We start from the raw sequence: 25561 nt of genomic DNA, 5'->3' as shown, positions 1-25561 counted from the left end.
ACTCCTCTCCTCTGAGAGGAGTTATTATCATCTACAATAACAGTGCACCATCATCATCGTCACCATCATCACCACAGGAGGTCATGGAGAGGTCGGTGTTTTGGAGCAGACCTTTTAAAATAAGACTGAACAGTTCCTCTGTCACAGCAGCCAAAGCACAAAACAGGACGGACACAAACTATTCTCCTTATTTCATAAAAACTAATAATACAAATCTGAACCTGTGTTATTGTGTGTTCATATTTTTTTTCTTTATCTGGACTGAAAACCTCAAACTCAACTAAACAAAAGAAAGACATAAAAGATCATAAATGTGGTGCTTCGCTTTGAGCTTTTTGTCATGCATGGAAAAATGCTTATGCTGAATAGAATAGAATAGAATAGAATAGAATAGGATAGAATAGAATAGAATAGAATAGAATAGAATAGAATAGAATAGAATAGAATAGAATAGTTTTAAAGCCAGCAGCATCTCTTTCCCTGCTCCTCACTCCACACTGGACCTAAAGAGTTTCTCTTCACAAACTTCCAGACTTCAAACATCCAGACTGGAGGAAAATAACGGGAGCGCTGCTGATGTCACTCAGACCAGCAGCTTTAATGGTTACAGAAACATCTGCTGCTCAGGTCAGAAATATGGTGATATCATTTTGAGGCTATATCGTCCAGCCCGTACTGCCAAAGCACCCCTAAAGGATGCCAGGTCAGACGTGGTTGAATACCTTCTTCAAGTCCAGGAAGCACATGTTTGGCAGATTCTCCTGTCTAGCTCCCTGGTGTAGAGCTTCCCCGTGGAGGCTGAGGATGTTGCACCACACCCTCTGGTCCCCCCTTCCTGAAAAGAGGGACCACCACCCCAGTGTGCCGATCACAGACATTACAGACTGTTGTTAAAAGAAGACCGGATGTTGCAGAATTTTCTTATTGTACCTAAAATGGTACGTTTTCTCAGTTTATGTTTTCTCTGTTCTTCTGCAGGTAAAATAGAAGTTTATTAGATTTGCATTTCCTTCTGTTTGTTTACATTTTACAGCTTTTTGGACTCGGAGGCTGACTGGGGATGAGACACAGATGGAACAAAGGAGGCCAGAGCAGACAACCTAAGAACAGGAAGTAAACCAACATGAGAAAACTGATCTTCAAAGTTTAACAGGAAGAAGCCAAACAACAAAGGAGGAAACGACTAAGAACCACAGAAAGCTTTGATGCTTCTTATTCTTATAGATTTCTGATGTTATTTGTGTAAATGAGTCCAGGAGCTTCAGGAGGACACAATGAGACAAACACAAACTGGAGTTCAGCATCTGTTTAGCTGAACACCAACAAACAGCAACGTGCAGGCTGAACCACATTCAGTGAATCTCACAGAAGAAACGTAATTTATTTTTATCATTCATGAATATCACTTTAAAACAGTTTTTATTGTCAAAAAAGGGGTTTTTCAATTTTTTCATCCATTATGAAACCACTTTATCTTCAAAGTTGTGATTCACTGCCTAAGCGGCGTCGGCCATTCGCTGAAAGACCTCCAGAGGAAGGGTAAAGGTATCTCAATGTCCATCTTCTCATCGCTGACTCTAACGTAGGGTGCTGTGCTCTGGGAGACCCTGGTCATTAGAGCCACACTGGCTTCAAGTCCCTCATAGAAGCGCACCTGCAAAATACTGATGATCCTGCTGGTCCCATCATTTACTCGCTCCATGCTCAGAGCATTTAAGGCTTTCTGGGTCTTGAGTTTGATGAGGTCTCTGTACTCAGTCGTGCACCTCTGCGCCTCCTCGCCGTGCTGTTCTGAAAACTGCAGAACATCTGCATAAATGGCATTAACTTTAGAGGAAATTTCAGAGTTTTGATCTTGCAGGTAGGCGAGGAAACTCTCAGCTTTTTCAGCAACGACGCGTAAACATCCAGCAGCTGTCAGGTGGAGCACGTTGATCACGCTGATCACACCCTCTCTCAGCTGGTTCAGAATATTCCCCACCTTATCCATGATCTCATCTCCGCTAACAAAAGCATCACTTCCAGGTACGGTGAACCTGATTTTCCTGATGTCTGTAGAGATGTTCTCCACGAGGCCGTTGATTCTTTGAATGGCACTACGGGCTTCCTGGACCGCTTCCATAAGAGAGAGCTTCCTCTCCGATCCCGGCACCATGAACCGTGTGTCATTCAAAAACTGCAAGGCTGCATCTAGCAGCACATTCATGTTGTTTTCACACTGTTTCATGACACGCTTCACCGTCTCAAACAGCCTGTCTATAGCATCCTGCACAGTCATGGACATCAAGACGTCAGAGGCCTTCCGGTAGTTATCTCGCGCTCCATCAGCAAAGTTTTGGATCCAATCCTGCGGTGTGGTACAAGACACAGGAACCTGATCGTAGGCTCGCTCTATGGCATAAGAAAGTGTGTTTTTCAGCTTCTTGCTGCCACGGTTGATGTCAAAGCCAAAGTGGGAGGTGTGATACTTGTTAATGCACTTGAACACAGCGTCTGTCATTGCAGGAACTCTGTGCTTGGTGCCTTCCATCACATCCCAAAGGAAGTCCCGATTCCACGAAGTCTGCACAAAGAATTTTTGCGAGTTTCTCAGTGAGACTTTTGCAGCGAAGACATCGGTATCCCTCTCTGGAGACGACTGAGAGTGAGGGAAGACGTTGAGAAGAGTATGACTTTAAACAGAGCATCAAACAGTCTGGAAAGCTGCACTCACAGTAACAATAATATGAAATAAAAGAGTCTAAGATGTAATACCAGGTATCGACTGAACAGCTTCCCATACAACTGTGATGGAGACCTCCTCTGTAAATGCACTCCAAGGAAACCAGATGATGGCGAAGACACGGATGCAGTGATGCCATCTTTGCGGGAAGCAAAGCGGAAGCTCACATCTGTGAACGTTCGACTGCTGATGTCAACGCTAAGTGTGTGACGAGGCTCCCTTTAAAACAGACACACCGTTAGTACAGATATGCTCCAGATCATATGTGATAAACACATGACAGAGAACTATGGAGAGATGTGAAACATCAGCATCTGCATGAAATAAACTCACAGTGACTCAGCTGCTGAGACTCGGCGCTTCATTCTGAAAGAAAACGAGCGATTGAGGGTTTAATTCCAGACTTTGAATGTTTATCGGATGGGATCTGAGACAGTTCATCACAGCTTCTGATGCACTTTAGTGGTGTGCATGAAATGTTTACCAGTGTACAGAAATGGGGAAACTTATTTAAAGTTAAACCAGTGTTTCCAGTCGACTCTAGAATGCAGCGTTTGTTTAACTTACCGGACATTTTGTGCCAAAACATGTTGCCAGTTGACATTTCCATCAGTGTGAATCAATTTTCCCTTCCCAGTTAGACTCATTGCCCCATTATCATATACGATGGTTGCATCAGCTGGGGAAACATGGGCAAGATTAGGTTTTATATTGCCTTACATGCAGCAATGCTTACAAATGTGTGGTATCAGGTAAAGTGGCGTATGTTTTAGTCTTACCAGAGAGGTCGTATTCCAAGAAGTTCATGGTAGAAACACATCTGGATTTCAGTGAAGTTAATAGGTCAGAGTCCTTTTTCTCGACACTGGCAGTTGTCGACACACTATAAATGGGAGATGAAACCTTCACAGAGACGCTGAGAGCACCAAAAGATGGGATAAACACACTTGAAGGCAGATGGAGGGTCGTTGCAGGGATTTCGATTCTTTGCTCTGGAATGGTGATGGCTGGAAGGTCAAAGTTGGAAATCTGGCGTGTGATGTAATTTAGGCTGATGGTTTGCCCCCCGATGGTCACTGATTTTGGTAGAGTAAAAGGTAAGACTGTGATTTCATATTGTGGTATCTTAAATGAAAGGAATGATGTTTTTCCCTGCAGGTACTCTGTGTTAATGTCATAACCAGGCACTGACAGTACTGGCAGGCCAGGCAGCATGATTTCAAAGGCCTCGGTGCTGATCACCCTCGGGACGCTGAGGTTCTTAGGATCGAGTGTGAAGGGCTCCACATGCAGTGTCGTGAATGGTACATTAAAGGCAGGAAGTGAGATCACAGGGGGAAGTGTGAGATGATCCGGGACGTCTGGGTTTTCCAGACACTCGTCTATGTTCCTTATGGAGCTTGGAATTCCTTTGAGCCATGAAGGCACTGCAATGCTGATCTGAGGGACGCTAAAACTGACACCATTTTCCAAAAGGGTAAACGGTATTGCATATTCATGGCCATCCATGCTCTTTGTGTACACAATACTAGTGGAGACATTGAGGAATTGTAATTTATTCATACTGGTGACCTGATCAAACCTGAGCACATCCCAGAGGGTATTCTGATAAATAGGAATCTTAACTGTCTTCAAAAAAGCGAGGGGACCTTCTACTGATCCAGCCAAATTCAAGTGCACTGCTGATTCATCATTGGACAGCAGTAAAAGATGAGCATGGACGAAAGACGCAAGCTGTTCCTTAACTCTCCAGGTGAGAGACTGCTTCTCTGAGCTGACGGCCAGGTTAATGCTCTGAATGAGTCGAGCATCACCCAAACTGCTCGGCTGGCTCGCTTCGATATTCAGTTTGGTCTTGAAGGTCGTTAAAGGAATAAAGTCCAGTTCTCCTTTAGTAACATGTTTTCCATTTGTTGTGAAAAAGGCCAAATCGACATTGTTGGTGCTCGTGCATTCAGCCGTTGCAAAAATTCGCTGCAAGGAAACTGCCAGAGCTAACTCCTTATTCAAGTCAAACAGGAAGATGTTGTTGGAGTTTCGTTTTTGTTTCTCCTGTTTGTTGAGGTTTGAGTTTAAGACAGTCTTGACAGTTGAACGCAGGCTGTTGGCAGTGAAGTAGAAACTGGCTTTATTCTCCAGATCTCCAGAAAAGATACGGCCGTTCACCATCATAATGTCTGTCTTCCCCTGGGTGCAGGTCTCCAGAGACACATAAGAAGGAAGCGCTTCCAGTTCCCAGTTCATGTCACAGTTTCCTGCAGCCTCAATCAGAGGAATGCTAAAAATGTACTTTAACTTTTTCTTGGATGTGAGATTTGGCTTTGTTTTGGTGTTTCCGATGAGCTCTTGATTCAGCTCCAGGTTGAGGAAGGGTAGCTTGACCTTTGCAGTGTTGGTTAAAGAAGCTTCCATGCCCCTTTTGTTGAGGTTGACAGCACATTCGTGGTTTGCATTGATGTTGTCGTGCTCCAGGGAAACAGCTGAGGCCACTTTTATTCCTCTCGTCCTCGTCAAGCTGGCGGTGCCGTCGATTTTTATGTTCAAAATGTCAAACGCTGACGTTGAAGAGGTGCCAAAACGAGCAACAATGTCAGACTGATTGTAAAGGCCTGCGCTGGCAATGAACGAAATCACAGCGGATTTGAAGGAGAAATCAAATGTCATGTTACCCATAGCTGGGATCGATATGTTGTTCTGCATGGGTGGCAGTCTAAAAGTGGGCAAGGTTACTTCACTTAACGTTTCTGGAACATGAATGACAGCAAACGTTAATAATGGCAGCACAAGAGTATAGGACGGCACAGAGAACCCCAGAGCTGGGACTTTAAAGCTTGGGGTCCTGACCTCTTTGGGAATGAAATAGCTAAAGGCCGGCATCTCGGCACTGAAAGGTGAAACCTGTATATCCAGGATTGGTATTTTATATCCGGGGACTCTGAAGATGCTAGGTGGCAGGCTAGATGTGTCAGTTCTGTGTTTGATGTACTGTGGCCTTGCTTGGTTGTATGAATCTTTTAAAAATGCAACCATTTTGTCCCAAAACTCTTCAAACTGAGCCTGGAGGACGGTGGCTTTGTCGCTGATTGCACCGTAGATCGGTTTAAGGTACAGTTCAAAGCTGTGGGTGTCAGGGTTCTTGTAATAGTGAAGCTTCAAGTTCATGTCAAATGATTGCTGAGGTGTGGTGAGCAAAGTTTGGAATCCAGCATTTTCCCACAGCGGAAATTCTCTGACTTCAGGGGTTTTAATATGGAAATAAGGTATGCTCATCTCTGGGATAGAGAGCGGAATCGTCAAAAATTCCAGGTTAGCCTCTCCGTTTGCGGAAGAGTGGAAGAAGATGTCCATATCATTGTTTTCTGCGGTGATGTTGTGACTGTACTTGTACTGATTGAACCTTGCCAAAGCAAAGCAGGACGCGTGCTGTTTCACAGAGTTTAATGCAACACCACAGTCATGCTGCAGAGCTACCTTTCCAGTCAGTCTCAGGGGAAAGAAAACCTTCGAGTTTACTTTATTCTTAACATCGAAGGCCACCTCAAATGGATGGATTGTGAACTCCAGCGAGTTGGACATGGATCCAGTCAGTTTTCCATTGAATTCAACATCGTGATAGGCTGCGAGCGCAACTTTCAGGTCCCCGATATCAGCCACTCCATCCAAAACCAAAACACTCTTCTTCACAGATGGAGTTTCAGTTTCACATTTTGCATCAATACTAATCCGATTTAAGAGCACTGATTCAGCTCTTAGCGTGTGCTTGGCTTTTAAGGCCTCACAGTCAGTTTCTCCAACAAATGTTAACTTTGCAGTGCTGAAATTTACATCAAACTCCATGTTGCTTTTGTGAGTACCTTCATCAGCATAGTCATAAACCGACCACTTTCCATTTCCTGTAGTCTCTCCAGTCACAGTGACTCTGCCAGATTCTGCAGAGGCTGCTATATTCTGTCTCACTGATGCCTGACTTGAAATTTCATGTGACGGGATATTCAAGCTGTGGTTATAGGCTGTGGCTACGGCTGCATGGACTCCACTCTTTAAAGTAAGGTCCATTTTACTGACCAACTCTGCTGTGTACATTTGGGTTGCAGCTCTGGTGACAGTCTTGGCAGAAGCCTCAGCAGCGGTGCCGGTGAGTATCAGGGATCCTTCGTGGTCAATGGCAAAGGCCATGTGTGCAGCCTTCAGTGTTTCTGTGAACTGCAGCTTCTTCATTCTGGGAGCCTCCAGCTGAGCCGTGACTTCAAACGTGTACTCCAGCGCCTTGAAGCGCGACTTGGCATGAGACGCAACGATGGCTGTAAACTGTGGGTTTTTTGGTGTGGATGTTGAGTTTTCAATTTTTCCTGTTGTAATGAGAGTCAGGTCTTCCGAGTACACCCTAAATTCTCCATGGAGTTTTCCAAAACGTGGGACACAAATGTCACTGGGAATCCTGGGATAAGTTATCTCTGGAACTGGGAGTGGTAAGACATCAAAGCCTCTCCACTGCAACTTGGGAATGTTGATTGCTGGAAATGTTATTTCCGATAGAGTTATTCCTGTGAAGGTGAGATCGGGTAGTTCAGACAGGTAGAGAACTTTCAGATCACCAAAGATTTCCTCTGGGTCAGGTGTTTGGATCTCAAAGTCTCTGATTTCATCTATCAGAGCAATGATCCTAGCTTTGATCTCATCGACATCTATCGTGAAGCCAGGGATGGTGTACAAGTTGAGGATGGTGAACGGAGGGAGTGAAATTTGAGCTGGGATGCTAATGTCCTGCAGATTCTTCATGTCAACTGTAAATCCTCGAATAACAAGATCAGTGAGAGGTACTGTAAAAGTAGGAACTTCAATCTTACCTCTTTTCAGTAAGCTCAGAAATTCATCTACAGCCTGCTTCGTCTGGTCAATGAACTCATTGTCCTTTGCTGTTTTTACAATCTGATCCATCACTTGGTTAAAGTTTGCAGACATTAATTCAACAATATTTCTGTAGGAATCGCTCACTCTTTCGAGGAATAAATACAGTTCGCCTCTGATGTCCATGTCAACAATTCTCTCCCTTGCATCCTCAAGGATATCCTGCACCTTCAGTTTGATGTCGTTGTAAAATGTAGTATCGATCACATTTTTCAGTCTTTTTAGAGCATCAGCCACTTTTGTGTTTTTTAGTTCATCCAAATACGTAAAAATGGAAGTTTGGATCTCTCTGAAAAAGTCCCTAACAGCCTCAATTTTTTTCACCAGCTCATATATTTTAATCTGCTCGTTGATGTAGTTTGTTAGTTCAGCAATCTTCTTATTAGCGTCATCAACGAAGGCACCGTACCGAAATGTCCTCATTGATTTAAGAGTCGAAGAAATATATTCATTAAGGTCATCGATGCTCTTCTTAAAGTCGATCGCTCTGAGCTGATTTGTCACACTGGACAGAAATTGCATTATTTTATCATAAAAATATTCAAATTTGATAGACTTCAAAGCTTCTACCAGTGACTGCACAGTCTTTTCAATTTTAAACTGCTCGACCAGAATCACCACCTGATCCATCAGCTGTTTGAATATATCATCGAGGTCGTATTTTAAAACAAGATCCCTGATGTAGAAATACACTTCATTGATTTTGTTGGGGATTTCATATTCATCAATCCAGTTGACGATAACATCATGGACCGACTCCATGACTTTTGCTATCTCTGAAGGGGGGATATTATAAGATAACTGCTCAACATGCGCAGCCCAGTCAACTGAAAGGAGATACTCCTTCAGATCCTCAAAAATCGACTTGATGTTAAAATCCTCAATGACTCGTTTCAGTTCTGATAGTTTGGTTTTAATCGTCTCCAAGATTTCATATTTGGAGTCTAGCTCCTGGAGAAACACAGCACCGGTTATCCGGAGTTTCTGGAAATCGATCTGTTTCATAATGTCTTCGATGATATCAAGAACTCTGAGAAATGACCGCTTAATTTTATATTGGTCATCGAAGGCCCACGTGTGATTTCCGACATCAGAAAGAACATTTGTTATCTGGGCTTCAAGACGTCCACCCTTGATGTACTCTTCAACGGAAAAAACGAGCTTTTGAATTTTGGTGATGATGTCCGTTACTGTGGTTTCTAAATTCTTCCTCAGATTCTTCACAGCAAGCTCCAAGTCATTCATCGTGACAGCGGAGGCACCGATCCAATCATCAAGTTTCACTTTCACTTGATTTACTTTTTTCTCCAACTCTAGCTCTTGCATGAAGTTACTCACTTGTGTCGGCAGGCGTTCTAGCTTTTCTCTAAAGTTGCTGATGAGCCCGTCGATATCTACATCACGGATGACCTGCTGCAGTGACTCTAAGGTTTGAACCAGTGTGTTTTTGAGCTGCTGAAAAGCTGCAGGAAAGCTCTCGATGAGTGGAATCTCGATGATATGACAGTCACTGTTCTTATCATACTGCAGGAAACCAGACATGTTGAATTTTGCATTTTCTTGTAAATCTTCTAACATTATTGCTGAAAACTCCAATTCAGCTTTCTCTGGATTGTTGGAAATACTGGTCGCCTGGTTGTAAGCACGGTCGTTCAGTTTAGACTTTACTTCCCAAGATAATAATTGATCACTTGGAGTCAGGAAACCTTCAAATATGTTCTTTACACCAGCAGAGGATTCCCCACTTGGAAGCTTATGAGCTGTTGATATGCCGCTTTTATGTGCAAATGAAAGAGCTAGGGGCTCAGCTTTCAGCAGCAGCTGGCTGTACGTGTCTCCGGTGTGCTGCCCATGTAGATTAATTTCTCCCGCCGCGTTGAAACCAGCATCCACAGTGAGGCGAAAAGGCAGCGCCATGGTGCGAACGCTGCTGTTAAACCGCACAGGTGCAGAGTCTACCTGCGCCTCACAGTCTGATGTTAAAGACAGTCCAGCAAATTCCAGTTCACAGCTGTGAGTGAGCTGGGCGTCCATCACGTTTCCAGATGTGCTGTATTTCATGGTGCCAGCCACAGGTGAGTCATAGGTGAGTTCATAGGTATGTTTGACGCTGTGTTGCTCTCTGTGAGCTGCAGTCATGCTTCCACGGAGATCCACCTTAACAGGCTCGAGCCTTACGTGACCCTCGTGGCTCAAAGCGACGTCATAAAACCGGAGGTCATTTCTCATATTGAATCGCGTAAAAAATGGCTTCACATCGAGCTTGGTGTCTTGCTTGTAGTAAATATCGTCACAGATGAAGTTGTTTGACTCGGAGCGGAGGCTGAGGGTCCACAGGGTGAGGGTGAGTTTGTGGCTGTTTTCTGTTTTCATCTGTCTGAGTGTTCCCTTTGTGTTTCCGGTAAAACTCAGAGCTCTTCTGTCCAGCATCATTTTCACGCTGCTTAATGTCGTTGCGTCGTACGCATATCCCTTCAGGTCACCGTAAAGAGAGGCTTTAGCAGCTGTGACTTCACCCTCAATTTTCAGCTCCCCTCTGCTCTCGTCACCCATCGCTTTGGTAGAGGAGGACAGGGATGCTCCACTGTTGTCTATCGCACAGTTGAAAATGTTCTCCACTGTCACAGGACTGCACTGTATGCTGTTTGTGCCACTTGCTGTCAGACCATTTTTTCCAGCTGTTACAGAAGCCTTATGCCAGACACGCCCTGTTTCTAAGGTGAGGGAACCCTCAGAGTTTACCTGAAGCCCATTTGAATCCAGAGATCCTGATATCAGGGAGTATACCCTGTTTTTGTCGTCATATGCCTGGGATTCAATTGTGAGAAGGGCCATTTGGTTGGACACTCCAAACTCAACTTGGTTACTTAGTGATTCCCCCATGGCTTTGGCCAAGACACTGCACTTCAGGGTCAGCTGCGTATCCTTATATCTAAGTTCTGCCACATGCTGGAGCATGTCCCTCTGAGCGCTCGTTTGGGACATGATGTATAACTCTGAGTTTTTGCAGACTCCACGGACTGTGTTGTGAACTTGTAGGACTGGTGAGTCAAACTTCAGAGTGGATTCTCCTCGTCCTTCTCGATCTAGTGGGCGTAGGTTGTAGCTGTGAAGGTAGGAAGCGTTGGTGTGGAATGAGCCAATTTTGAGGAGTCCGTTGACGGTGCCATCTCCTGAGACTTCGTCTGAATTTAGGGAGGAAGTCGCATGAGCAGAGTAGTAGAGGGTAGCTTGCAAGCCTAAAGCACTAGAAGCTTCCATCTTGTAATTGGCTCTTGCCTTGAGTTTGTCCGTCACCCTTAATGTTTCTAAGACGCTGACGCTTGTGTCGATGAGGCTATGGCTGAAGGAGCTATTCAGAAGATACTTGAGATTATCATCGCCTCTTCCCGACATCATCCCGGTGCCTTAAAACAGACACAAATGATACTATATTAGTATGCAAACATGGAAGCATGACGTTTTACCTGCTGTAAGACAAAATGTTGGTAAGTGAAGACTCTTCTCACTGCACCATCAGGGCTTTCCAGGCACTGATTGAGAGGTGTTGATCTTACTGTTGCTGCACTTGCAGTTTGTTTTGGACCACAACCCAAATGTGCACTAATCAGTACTAGAGATGGACCGATCCGATATTACGTATCGGTATCGGTCCGATACTGACCTAAATTACTGGATCGGATATCGGAGAAAAATAAAAAATGTAATCCGATCCATTAAATATCACGAAAGCACCTCACAAAACTTGCAACACGCCGTAACTCACCTCAGAACGTTAGCACGTCGGAGCAGTATGCATCACGTGATAGAGCGGCTGTGGCATGCGGGACCTGTCGGTGGTCTGGATAGCATTTGGAGCTTCGCTAACAACCCGGCATTTAATCTCCGACAAAGTTATCCCCGAGAGAAGTAAAGCAAGTGTGTAAGTCCATCTCTGAATGTAAAGCATTCCTGCGTTAAGCTTAACAAGCGATATATGGAGCGACTGCCTCTTCTTGCTGCTACTTCAATCATGAAACTGCTTAATGATCAGCTGATCGGCTTTTCTGTCGCGAGTCCCTCTGTCTTGTTTGTTTTTGGCCCACTTTGCACCAGAAAGAGGAAACCAGCGGCTGAACAACAGCAGCACGTTTAAGCTTGATCAGCTGTTGTTAGAATTTATTTAATATTACTTTCTACTCGAGGATCTTTTTCTACGTAGCTGACAGCTGGTAACTGTGCAGGGGCGGATCTAGCAAAGTTTAGCCAGGGGGGCCGATAGGGCATGAACAGGGAAAAGGGGGCACAAAGACATACTTTTCTTTCTTATTCTCATTTAAAATGTCGAGCTTTTAATAAATAATTATCTGACACCCAAAGTTTTAATTTGATGTAAAATGAATAGAAGTCAATTACTGTATATAGTGACTATTAAGTCTAATATATATACCCTAGTAAGCTATAGTACTTTTTCCTTTGGGAAGGTACCATCTGTGCAGTCTGCAATTTTGTTGAAGAAAGATGTTGAATCTATTTAATATTTCTTGAAAAATAATTGATTTCTGTGCATTTTTTTTCACACTGCATCAAATTGTTGTTGGTTGATTACGTCAATTAGGCATCATGAGGTGGAGCGTGAGGGGTGGTTCCCTATTTTTATTTATTTTATTTTTGTTGTTGCTGGGAGTTGGAACCCTATTAGTTAGGTTGCTTAATATTTACGCTAAGTACTCTTTAAAATACCAGAATAGGGAGGATGGTGTAGGTTTGAGTTTATTAGATTGATCAGTATTGCTGAACTATGAAACTTTTTTTTTTTGCATACAGGTATAACAGAATAGCTTTAGTGTAGTTGTTGTTTTAAACTTGAGTATGAACTTATACAAAATGCAGCAAGATATTTAAAAAACAGTTTTGTTGATTAAAAAACACTATATCGGATTCATATCGGTATCGGCAGATATCCAAATTTATGATATCGGTATCGGTATCGGACATAAAAAAGTGGTATCGTGCCATCTCTAATCAGTACTGTTCCTGACCATGGCTGAACCAGTAACAGGAAATGAATCTGCAGAAATATCACAGTACATGGAAGTTTTCAGAGGACCCCACTGGTCCGATCTCTCTTTGCTGTAAAACCAACATAGAGTCTGACTCAAATTGATCTTAACAAAGACCAACTTAACAGTAATATGACGCGCCGGCTGACAGGTGCATGAGCCTACCACACGTGCTGATTTAAATACTTCATGAGCGCAGAGCTCATTGTTAGCCAGCCTCAATCTTATCCTGTCAGATTTCATAGAGTCTTAAGTGACTTGACAGAAGAATAACTTTTTACCTTCAAGCTTGTATGACAACAGGCTGAAAGGTGACTGGGCCGTGGCCCTGAACTGTGCAGTGTAGCTGGGGACATCGGCGGTGTTGTTGCCCCCAGAGATCGAGCCTTCCCAGCTGTAGAAGTTGCTGCTGATCTTTGTGGATGCTGCAGCCAGACCGAGAAGGGGGAGAGACAAATCCAGAGACGGTGGTATGGTGAACCGTGGGAGCTGATAGGCCCTGGGTGGGATGTACAGACCTATCTGTGGTAAATCTATGAGGGGCACTGACAGGGAGTTTGGTACGTTCAGCTCTTCGGACTTTTTGCCTCCAAGTGGAAGAGGAAGTGAGATGGCCATCTTGTCCTTGTTGAACTGGTACCGGAACAAAGTGTCGCTGTTGAGGTAAAATGAAAGGTGAACACTGAAGCGCTGCAGAACAGGTGGAGCCTATTCATATCTGGAGGCTGATTTTTTAAACACTTACGACTGCAGGAACAGTTTTTCTGGCAGAGCGAGATCAGAGAGGCTTCTCTTACTTCGCAGTTTTGCCAGAGTGGGGATGTGCGCCGTCAGTTTGTCCAGCCATATGTTACCCGCCTTCAAAGTGAAACAAAGACCTGTTAGATCTCACTGTAAAGCTGTAAAACTGCCTGTAAAAGCTGCGTAACACTCTGAACACGATGTTTTATGACACCTCGATTCCTTTTGTGATGATGTGACGCAGTTTCATGTCTGTCTTCGCCACCCTCTGGTCCAGGATCTCATCAACGAGCTGTTGAAGCTGCCTGCGATGAGCCTCCACATTAGGGATCATTTTCTGCATCTCTGAATTCAGGTCAGATTTCAGTTCCACCTCAAACTTGTCATTATCTGCAGAGAAAATCCAGAAAACCCTCAAATGACTGAATCCATGCAGCTGTCCCCTGTATTGATGAGAGGAGGCACAGTTACCGTATTTTAGGGAAGCTTTTTGCTGGTATGATATCTCAGAGAGGTGCATGATGGTCTCCAGGTCCATGACCACATCTTCATCCTTCTTTAGGTTTGCAGTGAGAGATGCATCGGCTTTCAGAGAAGGAACGACCATCTGGAGTTGCAGCATGCCATCATTCATCATGCTAAGCCTGCATTTAAAACAAAGACGTGTACTGTCGGCTTCCCATCCACTCAGCACAACCGAAACCTCATAAAGGACCCAAGACTTGTTTAATGAACTCTGTACCTGGCACGTCCAACAAGCGTCAGCTGTGGGATGTTCTTGTTGGTGATATCGATGGTGATGCCCCTCATCTTCCTCTCAGCACCGCTCTCAGTGAAAACCAGTTTGACTCCTGCTTCCACGTCATAGTCAGGAATGACGACCTCAGCAGAGACGGTGTTTTTTAAGCGATTGTATTTCAGAGCTGCCGAGGCCTCCGATGAATCGTCACCTGTTAAGATAAGAATTAAAGCAATTAGCCGGCTGTTAGCTGCAGGGAGCAACAGGTGGACTTTTATCCAGTACGCACAGGAAAAGAATACACGCGTCAGCAAAAATGTGCTTCATTTTTATGAATTCTTTCACTGAAGGGACCATTACACCCCAAAGACACTCCAAAATCCCTGACAACAGTTTAAAGAAAACAAGGATTTATATAATGTGTACTTTATTGATCCCCGTAGGGAAATCCTCTCTGCATTTAACCCATTCACTGTGTGAAGCAGTGGGCAGCCACCAATGCAGCGCCCGGCGAGCAGCGTACAGGGAGAAGGGTACCTCACGGTAGCCGTTCAGTGGATTTGAACCCCTGACCTTCCGATCATGGGCGACCACTCCTACTGAGATGTCCCTGCCCAGATATAAAATATGATGAAGACAGATATGAGCCAAAGTAAACACAGCACCCTCTGTTTTGTGAGAACGACTCATATTTGTTCATGATGCTGGGAGAGCTGGGAGAGCATGATGGTTTAACCTTCTCAGTCTTATGAACTGAGCTTGCACACAAACACGTCCAGACATCATATTTAATAGCGTTACCTTCTGCCTTCAGGATTAATTTCAGCGTTTCCACCTTATGGCGCCCTCGTTTGCCCTCTCTGACCGTTTCATCTGCGATGGTGGCGGTGTACTCTGAAACTGCTCCTGTTGGCTGGATTTCAACTGCAAACCTGAAAGAACAAACTGTCATTAATCCAGGATTTGTTAGCTGTGTGGTAAAAAGCAGCAATAGATGTCAAAGTCAAATCACAAAGGATTAACTCAGATGAGCTGATCAACCTTCTTACCTGGTTTCTCCGGTTAGAGGGGAACATGGTGCCTGATCCACAGAGGTAGGATTGGAGTAACGCACTGCTGTGCAGAGCTTCAGACCACTGAGCAGAGGCTGGCAATCGACTGAGTCGGCCCGGTCTCCCACCTTGCATGGCCCCATCGTTGTTTGACCAGATGACAGAGACAGCACCTTGGTGCTGCATTTCAGAAAGAACGTGGAGTGAGGTGAGTGATAACAACACAACTCAAACAGAGAAAGACTGTGGGTCACTGACCTCACGCTGAAAAGCTGAGTGTTCGACTGAGGAGCAGGGATGGACAGCTTGACCTGCCTTCGGTTAACTGTAGCTTTAGCATTAAGGGAACTTTCATGGTACATGTTGGTGTGCGTCTGAATCCCGGCGTCCACGTAGTCTGGAATGTGCACGCCCATCTGGGTGATGAACTCCAGTCCAACCGAAGGCATGAAGGACAGCTCAGTCTGCAGAGACACAGAGCAGCTGTAACACAGGGATTCATGACTTGTTTCTGCTTTCTTTCTTTTTTCCTTTTTAGTTTATAAGAATAATTTTATATATTTATTTATTTATTTTTCCATAGCATTACATTTGAATTTAACAGTTCAATCTTTCAAATAACGGACAAATATTTGTGAAATTATGATGCATTTGTGAATGAATTTTAACAATCTAAACAGACAAATACATTAAAAAAAAAACAAGAAAATTGTGTTTTATTACATTTACAGTGATTTTACGTTAATCTACATTTGAAATGTGAAATCAGTCTATTTATGTAAATGTAATGATATTCTAGAAGAACAGTACAAAACTGTAAAATACTTTTATATTACAATTTTTTCACCTGATTGAACTGTTAAATTCAAATTTAATGCTGTGGAAAAATATATAAAATGATTCTTATAAACTTTTTTTACATCAAATAATTATTATTATTATTGCTATTTAGAGCAATCGTGGCTCAAGAGTTGGCAGTTCGCCTTGTAATCGGAAGGTTGCCGGTTCGAGCCCTGGCTCGGACACTCTCGGTTGTTGTGTCCTTGGGCAAGACACTTCACCCGTTGCCTACTGGTGATGGTCAGAGGGGCCGATGGTGCAATACGGCAGCCTCGCCTCTGTCCCAGGGCACGCAATCCATTATTATCTAAACTAACTGTATATTTAAGTATTATTATTCCTATTGCCACATTCATTGACCTTGTTTATAGGTAATTGTTTAATCACATTAAAATGTTCCTAATTTAATGTTTAAAAGCACTAAAGGCAAAATCCCATGTAAAATTAGGGCAACAAACTGTAGTGTCATTACTGAAAATAACCATATTTTTATGAGAAAGTTATTTTCTGGTATTATTTTGGGCCCCAGCTTCCGTAATAGTACTGTTTTAACTTTATACTTCATAAAAGGAACCAAGCCTGGGGACCCTGAAGAAAAATGTAATTTCTCTTCCAGCTTTTTCACAACCTTAACTCCGGAGCTTCCTTCATGCATGGGAATAACATGGAGAGTTAAAACCCAAGCAGCGAGCTAAACAGGCACCGATAACTACAAATATGAAAGAAACAGACCAAAGAACATTATTAAACTTGGACAATAGCAAATAAAACTGTCTGACAATTCAGAAAGTTATGATCAGGAACATATCCAGAAAAAAAATTAAACAAGTAAATATTGTAAATCTTGTATTTAAAGATGTATTATATATTATATCTTGTTGTCCATATACAGTACCTTTGGAATAATGTTTCTATACCAGTGTTTTGCATCCGATGCAGCAGCTCTATATCCTACAGGTTGCAAGTTGTATTTGTTTTTTTGTTTTTTGGCCTGTCTGGGATTCATGACTTGTAATGTGATGAAGAGCAGCAACATACCGCTGCCGAGGGCGTCAGGCCTCCTCTGACACCTGGTGCAAACACACCAGCTAGTGAGAACTTGAGAGGGAAGCCAGATGCGGTGGGTAGAGCAAAGGCATTCTCCATGAAGATGTAGTGGGCAAAGACTTCATTGTCAGTCCTGGATATGAGCTCAGAGAACACCTTTTGGAAAGAAAACAGGAGAAAACAAACATGATGGGAGAGTCCACTATCACATCTGGATCCTCTAAAAGCACCACAAAAGTTGCTCCAGAGTAATTTTTAGATCCTAAACCTAAGCAGCAAATAAAATTAAAAAGTGAAACAAAACTAATGAACTAAATCATCTGTGATCCTCTCCTGATGTTATGAACTGTTTTGTTCTAATGTCGCCATGCTGGCTGCATCGAGGCACCGATGCACACTGGAGCTGTGTGCCACTTCCTGCCACGATCAACACACCAAACGGTCAGGAGACAGAATATCCCACCTGGGCAGGTAGTACCCTGATGAAGACGTGGTAGTACATGAACAGAGTCTCAAACATTTTCCTCATCTCGCCGGTCTTCAGATATCCAATCTCATTCCCCAAAAGTCTGAGGTAGGCGGCGGCTTCAGGCGCTGGAGAGGAGCTCACATCATTCACAAGTTTCTGGATTCTGTCCGCCATGTCTTTCAGAAAGTCTTCTGGGATCTGAGAGCACAGGACAGTCTGTGTTTCAGCATTTGACATAGCATTTGCTCATGTGGTAGCTCCGTGTACATGGAGAACCTCTCACCTGTCTCTTCCTTCTGTCTCGTTGGGGTGCTATTCTGTCCAAAATGGCTTTGAGCATTGGGGCTTTGTCCTGCGCCAAGTACATCAGTCTGGAAATGGATTCAGGGAGCAAACCTCTCTCCCCAAAAAGAGCATCGATCGTTGGTTCGAATCCCGTTCCTTCAACGCCGACCTTAAAAAGGAGATTTTAAATGTTTGGACCTCGACAGAAAACTGATTTTTGTACTGCAGATTCATGTCATTCAATACCTCGAAGATGTCGTAGCTGTAGTCAAACACCTTCAGCGTGGTCTCCAGCATCATCTCCTCAGGTAAGGTGTCGCTTCCATCAAAGATGATGTTGCTCTGGATTGATCCCAAGGAGGAGTCCAGCTTGTAGTTGCGGGACATGCCATCAAAGATGGCGCCTGTGGGTGACGGCTGGCCATTCAGGGCCGACTCAGTGTACTCCCTGAGTCTTTGGAAAGGACAATAAATGATATTTAATAGTGTTTATTAATATAATGCAGAATCAGCAGCACTTTTGTTTTTTCAGTCATGATCAGTCGTGTACAGATCCCCGGCCGGTGCCCTCCTCTTGCTACGGTGGCATCTATCAGCCCAGAGTAATCACAGATACAGACTGTACATGAGACATCTAGTGGTGAGGTGAAGAAGTGCATGTACAATCAATATGATTGTATTTTCAAACAAAGCTTCTTTCTCTGCTTTAACTTAAGTCCCTCAGCTGTGAAAGCCTAACGAGGGCTTTAACGAGGTACAGAGCAGGGAAGCCTGGATGGATGGTTCCTGTCCTTTCTCCACTTTGCACTCTGATATTTGGACCGATACCATCTTTGCTCATTACACATGTCAGCCTCAGCTTCTGTTTATTTCTTATTTTTAAAGTCTGCTGCAGTACTGTTATTCAGAAAACTTCAGTTTATTTTTTACTTTACTTTGATTTCAACCAGCTAAAGATGTGGCTGCTCAGCGAGTTTCTGACTTTCTCTGTCTGTAGTGTTGGTACTTAGTCCATTTAATGTCATCACATAATAACATAAATGTGTGAATGTGCTGGAAACACGAATAACATAGGAGGATGCGTTCAACGTGCAGGTAATACTCTTCCAATCTGAGATTGTTTATAACAGGAGGATGTAACCACCGCAGTGTCGAACAGGCCGCAGGGTTTCTATCATTGCCCTGTAACCATCATCATCCACGTCACGTCTTTGCCCTCAGAGTCAAACACACTTTGAAGTCTTGATGTTTAAAAACCTCGAGTGAACATTCTGGATGTTTCAATCGAACCAACCTGACATAAAACCCAGACAGCAGACGCTCAGGTGCTAGTAACAAAGTAGCCCCGCCCTAAATCGTTTCCAAAATGAACTTCATGTTTTCTTGAGTCAGACCTGAAACTAGAGGCCGAGCCCACTGAAAGAGTTCACTGAGTTCAGAGATGACCATCCGCCTCATTTTCTCACAGACCTCTATACAATCAGATTTCAGAGGAGTCGCCCCCTGCAGGACATCCCTGGTCGTTCACTCACTGCTGTATTTGTGGTTCGTCTGAGTTTCTGATGTTGTTCAGGTAAGACACCACGAAGCTCCTGAGCTGCTCGTCCCTCGTGTTCTCCAAACTGCTGACGATGTCTCTGATGGTCGCTCGGTCCGGGCTCTTCATCAGAATCAGGAAAGCTGCTACACGCTTTTCTACGGGGCTGTGATCGTCCCGGTACACCTCCACGAACACATCTCTGACCTGTAACCAACCACACGGGGAGTGACACATGAATACAATCACGTGTATACTGAACATTTTCAGAGTCAGTATCTGTTCATTTTGAATTTGATGCCAGCCTCACGTTTGAAATGTTCAGGAGTATGTCTGTGGGTACCTGCTGTCCAGGTGTTTGAACTGAGGAGCTGGACTGGTGTGTTCTTGTGTTTGTGGCTCCAGATGTTTCAGCGGTCATGACTGTACTCATGTGCCCCCTGCCATACTAGCAGAGATGCTGCTTTAACCTGTAAGCTGAGAAGCTGTGGTGATTCCTCTCCTCCTCAACCCAGAGGAATTACCACAGCTTCTACTTGGCGCCAGTCCACCTTAAATAAGCTCAGAGGAGGTGGAGGTGCTTCTGGTTCAGTCTGAGCTTCCTGTGTGGATGCAGTGATGAGCTACGTTCATGATGATGGTTCTCAGACATTCTCAGATTCAAAATGAGCAGATGAGTCTGACATGTCATTTTTGGACTGTTTCAATCATTCCCAGATCAGTCTGTGTGAGAGATGTGTCCATGTAAGAGAGAGACTTTACCTCATCACTGACGTCCATCCGTCTAAAGGCCTGTATGGCTGCCTTTTGATATGATAGTGGGACTTCTGCTTTCTTTGCACATCGTAAAATGGACGAGATCAGGCTGGGGCTGACGGCTTGCATGGCCTGACCCATGACCCCAACGACCTGCAGATTAGAAATCAACATTTATGCGGAGGACTGAAGCCCCGAGACAGCTTTCAGCAGAAGAATACGTCCATGGATCTAAAACTACATGACACGCTTCACGTACCCTCAGGACAAGGAAGGACATCTCTGCGGGGTCAAGAGGAAGGTCAGAGTCGTAGTGTGGGACTGAGCAGTCGTTTAAGAGCACCTCCATGAACTTTGACACGTCTGTGAGCACATCCGTGACCTCCGGCGTTACCGCGTTTTTATGGATCCTGTGGATGAAAAAGAGTGTGGTCAGCTGCTCAGGTCAGATGATGCGTGATGCTGCAGGCATGACTGAGATGGAAACTGTTATGATCACGGGTGTGCTAAGCAACACCACGCTGTCTGCCCAGTATGGTGACGAGCACGCCCTGTCGGCCGTTTATGGCTGACGACGGTTCCACCTCCATGACCGATACTTCCTCACGTGTGACACTGAGACATGGGGACCATGGGTCTCCCTCTAGTGGTCACCTGAAGCACTGCATCATAGCCTTACTTCTTCACTGTGTTGGCCAGAGCGTACATGATGGGCTTGCTCTGTTTATACTGAGCCATGCTGAGCATGTCTCGCACACGTGCAGCATCAGGGTCAGCCCGCAGACTCAAGGCGTAGACCAGAGCGTCTGTCTCCAGGGAAACGCCGTCGATGGTCCGGATAATCTGCAGGATGGCGCTGGTGCACTCTGAGGTCCCGCACTGGAACAGGGCCTGCCAGGTGAGCCAGCCTGATGTCGCTCGCATCTCAGGGACCGCCCGGCTCAGGGTCTCGTTCCTCAGGGCGCGCAGGCCGGACACCAGCTTATGGAAAAGCCCCGCCCTTTTTTGACCCTGGTCTGAGCCCGCTAACGTCACCAGCTCCCGTAAGGTGGTCAGAACATCGTCTCCTGTCTGCACTGGAGATTTATCTTCAGGATCTTCAAAGTGAAGGGGCCTCACCTGGTCGCGCTCCACACCTGCACACAGACACATGTGATGTCACTTATTCATTTCCCAGTAAGAGGTGAGTCTCATTTAAAAATGGACGTCAGCAGTGGTTTATAAAACTTTAATGAAGAGACTTAAATTATTTTCCTGCTGGCCATGTAGGGGTGCAGCTGCCTGTTGCACCGACGTGTACGGATGGATGTGGTCACATGACCTCACCCACGTTTCAAATCTTCAGAATTCAGAACTGACAATATTTTGTTGTCCAAATTAAATCCTCAAACTTCACTAAAACTCAATGTCAGACTTCTTGGATGATCTGTTAGTCAGTGACCTCCGAGCAGCCTTATTATTGGTCACATAATGTCATTAAAAGTCCTCAAAAAAGGATCCAACAGCACAAACACGGTCCAGAGGTCCAGTTCAGGTGAAGCTAGCAGACAGCTATAGCCACCTGTGTCACCATCCACCTGTCAGTCAAAGAGGCCACGCCCCAGTAATGCAAACTTTAAGCCTTAAGTCAATTTAAACAGGTGACACGAATCACCTGGGGACACAATAATCCCCAGGTGTGAAACTCCACAGCTGACTGGAAAGCTCACTCACTGAAGTCTCTGTTGCTGGTCCTCCTGTTGCTCTGGAAGCGCAGCTCCTGCGTCAGCTCTGACGACACCATGCTGTCCCTGCAGAGCAGATTAAAGCTGAGGCGTAACGGCGCCCTGTGCACGCACACAAACATGCAGTCAGGCGGTGACTCACGTGTGGGAGAGCGGCAGGTAGCTGTGGTTTTCTGTGCACGAGGCTGTGGTGATGTGCCTTTCCCTCCGATCAAACTGGTAGCTGCAGCTTTGAGTGCTTGTGATCAGCTTGGATATCGGGCTGTGCTGGAAACACAAACCTGACTTCAGAAAACATGTTTGCACCATTTAAACTCCTTTTTCGTGACTATTGTGACACGGAGGCTGTATTACTGTGACATTACTGTCACGAGGTCTGCGGTCAGCCTCAGCGAGCTCACAGACAGGACAACATTAAGTAGAATAATTACAGGTGATGTTACATCGTTAAGGTGTGTGGAGCTGTCTGAGTGCTTCGTGCATTTGTTTCTGCAGTAATCAGGAAATCAAACTGAGGGTAAAGAAAAGAACAAACTGCTTCTGAGTTCCCACCAGTCTCTGCAGCAGGGCCAGCGGGCTGTTGGTCAGCTCTCTGCTGTAGAACTGGTCACACTGGGACAGATCTCTGACCAGCGTCACACCTGTGGCAACATCACTGCTCGAGTTCACCAGAGTGACGCACTGACCGTGCACGGTGCTCTGAAAAAGGAGAAAACAGCAGAAAAAAGGATAGTAGACAGGTCCTGAGGTCACACAGGTGTGATGTTTACAGAACTTTTATTTTGAAAGGTCGAATGTAAGGCCGAAGGAGGAGATAAAAAAAAGGAGACAACAGAAAACGGGAGATGAACAAGTTAGCGCTGCAGACTGTGTTGCCGCTGCAAGCCTGAGAATTAAAGAATGGAACTGAGAAATACTGAAGGTGTCATCATTAATGTTTGAGGCATGCAAACATTACAACAGGGATGGGCACAGTGAGCGTGGTCAGGGGCCCAACGGCCAACACCATCACACCATCACACCACAGCCTGAGCACCGATACAGGCTTTCATGCATTTGCAGCAGAAATCAGGAAACCGTTTCCCATCTGCTGTTGTCCTGTTTCATGAGTCTGTGTCAGTCGTTGCCTTTGTTTCCTAGTGTTGTCTTCTGCTGCTGGAGTCCATCTGCTTCAAGGCACAGAGATGGTCTTCTCACGAGCTTATTTGAGTTCCTGTTTCCTTCCCGTCAGCTTCCTGCTCGTTCTCCTGTGACATCAACAAAGACTTCCTCCCTGCTGCTCACCGATATTTCCTCTGTAAGCTCAGAGATGGTTGGTGGGAAAACCGCAGCAACACTCAGACCAATAACCTCGCCACAGTCAGTGAAATCACTTTTCTTCCCGATGCTGAAGCTCAGGCCGAACATCAGCAGGTCGTCTTCGTCACGTCTGAATGCAGTGAAGAGGCGTTACCCTGCTGTGACCTTTGCTAATCTTGTGGATACGAACACATAGTTGAAGCAGGAAGTGGGCTTAAAACTCAAAACCTTCATGTTTTCCACTCTTGGTAAGTTTGAATTTCTTTACTGACAGAAAAAAAATCCTGATAAAAGAAATCTTTTTGTTTTTCCTGAAATAAACTATTTCCTGTGACAACACTGATTATGGTTTGGAGTGTTTCAGAGGACGCTCACCGTGCGGCCGCCCTGCTGGTCCTCCGTGTCTGGCACCATGAGAGCAGAAACGATCCCTCTCTTGATGTTGAGGATGCCGATCGCCTCGTCAGCGTCGGGGTAAAGCTGAATGTTGGAGACACCCTGCAGGGTGAACTTCAGAGGGTTCCTGGATGAACAAAGACAGTGAAACCTGATCAGAGGGGGGCGTGTTCAGCTGGTGAAGGTGCTGCTCCTGAACACGCCGCTGCTGTGGACACAAAGGCTCGATCTTTAAAACGTAACACATCGAATGTTTTCTGAGGGGAGCAGAGTGTCGGAGCCTGTCGGGGTCATAAACCAGCCTCACTCGAAAATGTGCTCGCTGCTCCAAAAACCGACATGGCAGCAGCATGCCATTTTAATATACAGTCTGTGTTTTTGCACTCACCTTTCCATGGCGGCCTGGAAGGCGTCCGAGCTGGGGGCCGGCCTGAGGGTGCAGCCCCTGGTGTGCATGATGAACTTGCACAGGTGGGGGACCTCGACCTCCACCTGACGAGCGGCGATAGCAGAGCCACGGTCAGAGAGGAACATCGTGTCATCAGGTGAAAAACGGGACGCATACACAGCTGTTTACCTGACAGGTGAGCGCATGGCCGTCTCTCAGGTCGGCGGCGCCGGTCACGCTGTTCCGGCTCTCTGTGCTGTACCGATACACGTACTTCCTGAAGGCCTTGAATCTGGATGCTGCTGTGGGGGGAGGAGAGGGTCACATGGTCAGGGCTTTGCTCCTTTATGTGAAAAGGCTTCGATGGTTGTCCTCTTGCTGCATCTCAGGATTGGCTTTCCACACCATGACTCAGCAGCTGACCTTTGACCCCGTCGCAGGTGAGAGTGAGCAGCAGCTCTCATTCACAAACAGGACAGGAGTCCACGAGCCGCTATCTCCAGAAAACAGGCCGTGCGTTTATCAGTGCGCCATTGATCTGTTAGCAGGTCGATGTGTGTGTTTGCACACAGTGCACACACTCGACCTTCTCCAGCGAGGAGAAAGTCCACAGTTCTTTAAATACGTAATATTTTCAGCTCAACCTTAATAAAAATGAATAAAAATGAGTTTGCATGTTTAAGAGTGAGGATGACTTACACTGACAGGCTGCAGTTTGTTGGTCCACGTCCTGCCCGTCCTCTGGAAGAAAACACGATCAACATACTTAACAGTATTTTAATATTGGAGTAATGAGAGCGGCTTCTAGAGGCCAGAAGGACGCAATTATAATAAAACCTTAAAAAAGAGCCAAGATCACACCGACGACTGAAGCGTTCCATTAGAAATAAACATTATACACTCGAATACAAACATTTGAAATTTAGATTTGTTTGTGTAAAAAGTGATTTTGTTGCGTTTGGCACACATCAGAGAGACAAGTGTTTCCTGTCTCAGATCTGATGGCTCATATTCACACTTTTATAATATGAACAGCATGAAAAGCTGACGCGCCCCAAAGGGGACCCGTGTCTCCGGCTGGAGTCAAACTCCAGCACGACTACACCGCTGGAAGCACCGAGTTTAAAGTAGGAAAGAAAACAATGAAAGATCCCAGAGATCAGTGAGAGAACAACTTTTTCATCCATGTAGAAAAACGGCTTGAGTGAGACTAACAGAGCGTCCTCGTGTGCGTGCACGAGGACGGGTCGGTACTTACGAGCCCGCGCGCAGCAGCCGAGCAGCAGCAGCAGACACAGCTTCCTGTGACCCATGATGGGCTGCAGGCCTCCTCCACACTGACACAGCAGCACCTCTGCTCAGCGTTTATGAAGACCCTCCTTCTGTCCCGCTCAGAGGTCAAAGTTCAACTCTGTCTGGTCGTTTCATCCCTCAGAATTAAAGTGTAGTCTGTGATCAGCACTGCCCCCCCCCCCCCCCCAAGAATTCAATCAATCATTTACAGTGATGATGAGACGCAGCAGGTAAAACCACAGAGGTCAGAGTGGTGACATCAGCACGCCGTTTATTTTTTCTTTTATTCATCTTAATTCTAATATATGTACAAGCTGTGACCC

At 45.2% G+C, this 25561-nt stretch overlaps 1 protein-coding gene across 2 annotated transcripts; it reads right to left on the bottom strand.

Moving 5' to 3' along the window:
* Positions 1-629: 629 nt before the first annotated feature.
* Positions 630-25342, bottom strand: apoba (apolipoprotein Ba). Of its 2 annotated transcripts, none has more exons than XM_085342793.1 (29): positions 25204-25342; positions 24645-24686; positions 24135-24247; positions 23946-24049; positions 23537-23684; positions 22415-22561; positions 22005-22129; positions 21852-21928; positions 20818-21274; positions 20398-20548; positions 20145-20291; positions 19378-19589; positions 18092-18299; positions 17844-18014; positions 17555-17758; positions 17083-17247; positions 15463-15668; positions 15202-15384; positions 14954-15084; positions 14156-14363; positions 13885-14057; positions 13628-13803; positions 13418-13530; positions 12954-13327; positions 3502-11037; positions 3290-3401; positions 3056-3088; positions 2755-2941; positions 630-2638 (listed from the first exon to the last, which is right to left on the bottom strand). In XM_085342793.1, exons 1-29 carry the CDS (start codon positions 25256-25258, stop codon positions 1490-1492), a joined length of 13107 nt encoding a protein of 4368 aa, XP_085198919.1. In that variant the 5' UTR covers positions 25259-25342; the 3' UTR covers positions 630-1489. The 2 variants fall into 2 exon arrangements, with proteins under 2 accessions (XP_085198919.1, XP_085198920.1); XM_085342794.1 differs by having other exon boundaries at positions 24135-24244.
* Positions 25343-25561: the final 219 nt, after the last annotated feature.

The sequence above is a fragment of the Diplotaxodon limnothrissa genome, linkage group LG19 (assembly GCF_057381915.1).
Source record: "Diplotaxodon limnothrissa isolate DT_005_m linkage group LG19, D_limnothrissa_male_GT1.1, whole genome shotgun sequence".
Classification (NCBI taxonomy): Eukaryota; Metazoa; Chordata; class Actinopteri; order Cichliformes; family Cichlidae; genus Diplotaxodon; species Diplotaxodon limnothrissa.
The sequence above is the reverse complement of the archived record's forward strand: the minus strand, read 5'-3'. Positions and strand labels throughout refer to the sequence as shown.